Source organism: Oxyura jamaicensis, chromosome 1 (assembly GCF_011077185.1).
Source record: "Oxyura jamaicensis isolate SHBP4307 breed ruddy duck chromosome 1, BPBGC_Ojam_1.0, whole genome shotgun sequence".
Lineage (NCBI taxonomy): Eukaryota > Metazoa > Chordata > Aves > Anseriformes > Anatidae > Oxyura > Oxyura jamaicensis.
The window spans coordinates 51,541,097-51,548,825 of record NC_048893.1 but is presented as its reverse complement, the minus strand read 5'-3'; the positions used below and the strand labels follow the sequence as shown (position 1 = coordinate 51,548,825).

The window sequence follows — 7,729 nt, the reverse complement described above, 5'->3', positions numbered from 1 at the left end:
AAAATTGCATCACAAAATAAATAATTAACTCACCACCTCCTTTTAACTATGCTACTCCCCCTGAAGAATCAAGCATATGGAATACTTTGTCAGTAGCGTTTTCAATTTAACACAAGAAAAAAGTTTGGTTTTCAAATGCATCATTCAAACTTCATCCAAACGCCTTACACCATCTCTAAAAACGTACTGGCATACAGATGGTATACCAGTCTACAATGTTAACAGTAATCCAGGATGGACACTGATCAATGAATTACTGGTGTTAAGTCTTGTAGTTTTCTGAAATCTTTCCTATATAAGTAGAAATCTGACATCACTGCAGATATCTGCCCAGCAGGTGTAATTGAACTGACGGCAAACTGAGATGTCTTTTTAAGTTGACAACTTTGAACATCGTGTTTAACATCGTGATTTCCTTAGCTAGAGTATTTTGGGATCACACAGGGTAACAGACATGCAAACAAAAGGATGAACTTCAACCACAAATTCTTTTGGTATTTGTTTTCTGCTTCAAGTTAGATGTAGCTATCATTGAAAGTCTTGTGCACTACTGATAAATGGTTGTTTTTCCTCTTAAGTGTTTTTGCTCAGAGACAATCAACATTGCCAATTACAGCAATTTTCAGGAAAACACAGAAGGTAAAGCATAGAACAATATCAGCATGTAAAATTTACATTCCCTTTCTCTCCTAGAAGAACGGACATGCCCATTTCAAGCAAGTCTCCCACATTCATATGCTGTCTTCGGACTTGCTTTCAGTTTTTCCTAAATGATACCACAGCAAAGATGCAAAGCCTTGCGAAGTGTGGAAAAACCCTCAGGATCCTGAAATAAGAAGCATTTTAGACAACTCAAACTCCTAAACTATTTTTCATTGAACAGCACTTTTCAAACAATCGGAAACTACTTATATCTCTATTAATACCTTTTTATTTTAAATAAGGATTTTTTTTGCATTAACTTCTAAATAATTATATTGTAATACTATAAAAGTATTACAAATTTTACAGAGAATGTCCTGAGAAATTTCTTCCAAGACAATCCTTACTTTAATATGTAAATAATCTTTATCATACTCATACTTGTTTTTTGAAAAAAACTTTGTGCCCAAAATTATTTAAATCTACTACATCTTTAAATTCAAAGCACTTTTTTGACCTTTGGTAATATTTACTCTTTGTAGAGAATGATAAAATAGGCATCTGAGTATAGTTTATGTTCTTTCATGTGCCAAACTTTATCCAACAGTCCACAAAACACTCCTAGCCTTGGCAGTTCATGAGGTATCAAGCAGGTTGCATTTTAGTCCTCAGATTTTACTCACCTCCAGTAAGTGTGACTAACATTTCCTGTTATTGTGACTACTAGAGCTAGAAAACATATATTTTACATAATGCAGATGTAGATGGTACCAAGCTCTAACGATTTGGAATTTGGGATATTATGTAGCTAACAGAATTTAAGTTTAGAAATACAGACCAGTTACTTTCAAGGTACCAGGTCGCACTAACTCTTAAGATAGAGTAAGTATTTTCAGAATGAATATCCTCCACCATTGGACCAATGAGATAAATCAAGCCAACACCAAAAGAAGCAAAAGGACATTATTTATTAAAAGTAATTTAATAAAATGTCCATAGGTAACTCAAAACCTGTCGTTAAGACTTATCCAGAGGTTTATGTATTTTGTTGTATTTTCTGAAGAAGAAACTCCATTTGTAAGTTTAGATTTGGCTGTCCTTTCTTGGTCTTCTTACTCAGGATTTTATAAACTTCCATTTTCTTTTGCTTGTACAACCGTTGAGCTTCTTCTCTTTGTTGTCTTCTTTTTTCTGCTTCCTAAAATGAAATTAAGAGTGATGATTATGAAAAAATTACATTATATGTAAGCAGTATCATTTCTTTTTGTAAAAACACTGGCAATTAGATATTGTATTGACACTAGGCCATTACTCTTAAAAGCTGAATTAAGACTCTCTTTTGGAGCATAGGGAAATCAAAACATATTATATTGCCTAGAGCTTTAAGAGAAGAGCCAGGTTGTCTTCAGTAGAACACTCTATGATAAAGATTTGCAGCTAAAAATGTACAACGTCCTTTCTACCAAATCAACTCCTTTACTTTCTTTCTCTAATGGCTAGATTGCCAGAAAAAAAATCTTCTTTCTCCTTCTGATTGAGAGATGGAAAGAGCTTGATACAGCTACCCCACATAAATGTCTTGCCAAAGACAAAGATGTGCTAAGATACCGGACACATGTGCAGGAGCCTGGCAGATGGGATATGGGACACATCCCGTTTGGAAAGTGGGCATATTTGTGATAACAGGACAGCATCACAAGCAGCATTATGTAAGGGCAGCTTAATCAGGACCAAAATGACACGACCTGTCCTCTCCAAAGTAAAATAGATTGCTGTCTTTACTAAGACAGAAAAAACACTAACCCAATTTTCAATTGTAGACACTTTACTTCACTGCATGCATGCGACCAAAACAGTAATGGAGGCACTCACTTTATATGGATAATTATTGTCTGTTTTTTTATCAAAGAGCTCACACCCCCTTATCTAGTGTTGTAATTTTAGTAAGTAATTTGAGCAAATATTCACAACAAGCAAGCTAACTAGCTTTCTTCACTTGCAACATGTCCTACCAAAATGCTATCTGATGTGGGAATATAAAATTAACTAGAAATAACCCCCAAAATATTTCTAAATACAAATCTAAAAGGATTCTGGAAAAAAAAAAAAAAAAAAAAAAAAAAAAAAAAAAAACCTCTGAAGTTATTTCTCTGTGTTCAGAATGCTTTTCATATTTTACCACAATAATGATTAACACTACTCTTTTTTTTTAAAAAAAAGAGTAATGTCAACTTTAGTTTACTTGTAATTCACTCCCTAATAATTGTTACTGCTACTTACCACACTGTTGTAAACATCTATTTAAGCTACCAACCAACCAGTTCTTCAAAGTGAGAACATTCAACTTACCTAAGTACTTGTTACTTACATTTGTGTTTTTTTTCTCACCTCTACTAAATCCTAGTAGTTTTACATTCTGTGGAAGCTAGAACTGTATCTTTAAGCTTTTTTCTTTTCCCAAAATAATAGCATCAAATCCAGTGTTTGCTAACAAACACAGAGGAAAAAGTGTGTGATTATCTTACCAGTATTACAGATAAACGATTACTGTTAATGTGGCTCTGAGCTACTGTTTGTTTTCCCTAAATATCCTGAATAAGACCAAAAAATGCTAACCTCTCCTCTCAAGCAACTCTCCTGTACTTTTTCAAAAAAAAGTCCTTGCAGTCTAAATGTGGATTTGTTTTTATCTGCTTCTTCTAAATAAGCTGGTCATAGTAATCATGGTTTTGAGCATGATCTGTATCTAATACTCAAATAATGAGCTCTCAGATGAACACCCATGAATACACCCAGAATCCCAAATCAGCTTGCATTAAACTGCTGTAGATTTCAACACAGACGAAGTATTAATACATTTTAGTCAACTATATAATCTCTTTGTAATTATTATACAGTAGCTACTGAAATTTAGTTTGTGACCATGAAGTTACACAATTTCTACAATTTGATAATGTTTGCCAGTCCAACCAACAATGCACTAGAAGAGACCAACCCCAATTAAGGATGTCTCAACTGAATAACTGAACTGTGTTATTCAACAATGATAATATTAAAATATTCCCTGTAAGAATAGAACTTCCCTTAAGTTAGAATGAGAAAAAAAAAAAAACTAGTGGTTCTTAAGATTTTAGCCACTGATACTGTTCCATTTAATTGTTTTACAGTTGATCAAAGTACATAAAAAAGGTAAAGACTGCATTGTGGTAAGACCATCGGAAACAGGATGGATAATTTACATTTTGTGACAAGGCAAAGTTATTGTTCCACTGGGACATACAAATCAAGGTCTAAGTATTTCTCAATGAACCGAATAACCTAATAAAATCCATCTAACAGCAAGTGCAAGACTTGAGTAAGAACTTAAGAGTCGTAATTCAAAAGACCTGAATGCCTGCGTATCCCTGGCAAGCTTTAAGACTGGAAGAATACCTATGTTCCTCTCCTATGGTCCTATCTGGAGCAATTTAGTCTCTACAATCCAGAAGTATCTGTTTAAGATTTACCTCTTTCTTCTTAGCACGCTCAGCCTTTATTTTCTCATACTCTTCTTTTGCCTTCTGATTCGATGTTTTTTTCTTGAACTTCTCTTCAGTTATAACTGACCTGTAAGAAAAAGCATAGGAAATTCAAGTATGTTTGCTTGCTGGTATGTTGTATCAGCTGTATGTTTTGCATACTTGGCAAATTTAATTAGAAATACAGACTTACAGATTACGTTAAATAAGAAGCAAAGCTCATCTCTCCACACGGTATGAATACCTACTTGCAATACACTTACATGATACCCAACAGCATTGCAAGTCACACAGTGAGCATCTAGCAACTCAGCAAACCAAGTTCCTTCAATTCTGAGCATACTGAAGACTGGACTGCACAGAACTTTCAGTAACACACATTACCTGCTGGATCTTCATGTGGATAGTGTCCCATGAAGCCTGAGCATTGCCTAGAGTTTTTTCCCCCATCATACAAGACCTTGTGAGCTTGAAAAACTGTATACCATGCCTGAGAGGTGCATTTTCTCTTTATAGGTCCAAATGCATGCAACTGCAGATATGAGGGCAACTGGCTGTCAGATAACTGTGAACCTGAGAAGTCATGCTGACATGGCAAGGGGAAACAATTCTGAAATTAGGAGCTGAATTTACATCCATTCCCATCTTCTGTAACTGAGCAGGTATCCTTCATAAAAGAGTACAAAAAAAAAAAGTGCCATTTGTCTGGCATTTACAGATTTACACACTCCTTTGAGTGGATTTCTCTATTTACATTTTTTTTCCTAATTCACAATAAATCCATCACGTAAGCAGTGTGGTATCAAACATTTCACACATGATCAACTGAAAAACACAAGCCTTCCTTGATATTTAACAACTGTTCACAGAATGAGCTTTTGATTGGTCTACTGTTCACTCTTAAAAAAAAAAAAAATTAAATTTACTATCAATGTCTAGGAGCTCTCAGACAGAAAATCAAAAAGCTAAGTGAAGACATTTACTCATACTTTCATACAAGAATACTCCTATTCCAGGGAAAAAATAACTATTATTAAATGCTTATCTCCATCTTGTGGCAATACCATGTAATGACACCAGATCTTCTCAAGTGCAAAACTACTTGAATTGCAACATAAGCTAATATTTTAATAGAATTATCCAGCCAAAGTCCTATTTTTCATCCCCACGGAACACTGAAGCCTACTTAACAGTCCGTATGCTTCACCCCAGCTCCCAGATTAGCAGCCATATTCATGCAGAATTGCTAACTTGGTTTATTATCACAATAACCTTAGGTTAAGCAAACTAAAAAAAAAATCTGGTTTGAAGAAAAACACCAGTCCTATCTCAGATACCCCTGTGAATTAACTGCCTATTCCACACAAACACTACTCACTACTCTTCTCCCACTTGCAGGGTTTAGATCTGACTACCTTTCACGCCCACTCTCTCATGTATTCTTCCCTAGAAAGTTTAAATGTAAACACACACCTTGGAATTCAAAGATTTAGAGCATTCCTTGCACTAGTGACAAAAAGGTATTATCTCAGTCACCATACTTAAATATTGTTTAAAAACACTGCTACAATAGCATTAGATCTGAATGAGAACTGCTTTTCATTTTACCTAACAAGCATGTCAGGGGGAATTACTGCCAAACAGGAAAAATACATTAAATCATCTGACATTTATTAGACCTCAAATGAAACACTCCGTTTGATTTCTTCCACTCATTTTAAGTAAATTTAAAAAAATGGAAAACTATTTTAAGTAAATAGAAAAAAATGAAAAATTATTACAACATCTCTATTATTTAAAATGAACCTTTTGATCAAGAACACTTTACTATGTTATGTAAGGCTTTACTACATTATTTTAAGTTTGTAGTTAAAATCCCACCCCCCAAACAAGCTACATCTAACAGCACACAATATTGTTCATACTAGCAGAAAAAAATGCAGTATGAAGATGACAACTTATCAAACTGGGAACAGAAAGGTAATGTAAAAAATATTTATGAAAAATGACATTAATTTAAAAATACCAAGAATCAATTCAAAGCAAAAATTTTGGCATTTATAAGACCAAACAGAACATCATCATATTCTCTTTTCTGAAGATGACAATGAAACATATTCATCTTCTAAGTCCACATGGCAATATTAATTTTTGGTGCACCTTGATCTTGATATTAGACTGTTACACTACGAGATGCTGCTAGACTTGAGAAAATCTAATTTAAAAATAAATCAATTTCAAGGAAACCAACCACTTCTGACTAACACTATACAAAGAATAAGAGACTTATTTGTATTTTAAAATACATGTGTATTTCAAATTATTTATTTTGGCTTTATTTATTTTTCTCTTAGTTTAGGGATACAAACCTGTCATAAGGCACACAGTACCAAATTTCTCTGTAGACTGAAATGAGCACTACCTGAAATGCAGGCTTTTATCTTTGTTGATATGGTATTGAACACCAAAAAATTGGCCAATGCTTACTTGTTATTGAGCTGAACCCTTGAAGTGTAATGGTAACTTTCATATTATTTCTCTGAAATCAATTTTTGCTTTCTGATTCTGATGCAAACACAACAATCTTTTGAATTTTGAATCTTTAAAATTTCTAACAATTCAGAAAAAACACGTAAGGCCTAATAGCATTTTCAGTTAAGCAAGTTGCAATACCGAAGCCCATGTTAAGTGTAAGATCTAAGATATTTAAGGATGAAAGCAATTACTTGTTTTTAGAGACATATTTTATAAACTTACTCCACTGCTTTATTAAGTTTTTCTTCTGATAAAACTGAATCATCTGGTGTCCTGTACTGTTTCTTAAGCCTCTCTTCCTCAGCTAGGTAAAGATGTTTCAAGTGTTCTGGATAAGTATCAACAAATTGATTATCTTGTGGTGAATGGATCTTTCGTTCCTTTTTCAATAATTTCCTGTATTTTCTTTCAATCTTTTGTTTTCTCCGAAATGCAAATCCTTGTCCTGAAAACACAAGGGAAAAGGGAGTCAAATACACCTGTACTGAAGTTGTAACAAACCAAATTGTTCCCAGGACCACTTCCCACCCAGGTTGTTTCCCAAAGAGAAAAAGCCACTACTTTTGGTAATTTTCATTAGAATCTGTCAAAAATTCAAGGAAAAACACTGTTAAAATCTGATTCCTAATGCAGCACTGTAGCCATTACAAATTTACCAAAAATTATCACCTGATCTCTTAACAGAACACACCATTGCAAACATGATATTTAATGGAACATTATACACCTTTGCTTTTTCAATCCAGTGAAAAAATGCACTAACACTTCTAGTCCTTCAAGGCTCCATTTTAGGGCCGGTACTTTTCAATATTTTTATAAACGATCTGGATGTAGGAATAGAAGGTATTTTGAGCAAGTTTGCTGATGACACCAAACTTGGAGGAGTTGTGGACTCGAATGAGGGTGGTAAGGCCTTACAGAGGGATCTGGATAGGTTGGAGAGCTGGGCGATCACCAACCGCATGAAGTTCAGTAAGAGCAAGTGCCGGGTCCTGCACCTGGGACGGGGAAACCCTGGCTGCACGTACAGACTG

The 7,729-nt window shown here is 34.4% G+C and overlaps 1 protein-coding gene across 1 annotated transcript; it reads right to left on the bottom strand.

Annotated features, from left to right (window-relative positions):
* Positions 1–1,587: 1,587 nt before the first annotated feature.
* On the bottom strand, positions 1,588–7,398 carry CCDC59 (coiled-coil domain containing 59). Its single transcript, XM_035314791.1, has 4 exons — positions 7,387–7,398; positions 6,918–7,252; positions 4,149–4,248; positions 1,588–1,840 (listed from the first exon to the last, which is right to left on the bottom strand). Exons 1-4 carry the CDS (start codon positions 7,396–7,398, stop codon positions 1,679–1,681), a joined length of 609 nt encoding a protein of 202 aa, XP_035170682.1. The 3' UTR covers positions 1,588–1,678.
* Between the last annotated feature and the right edge of the window lie 331 nt (positions 7,399–7,729).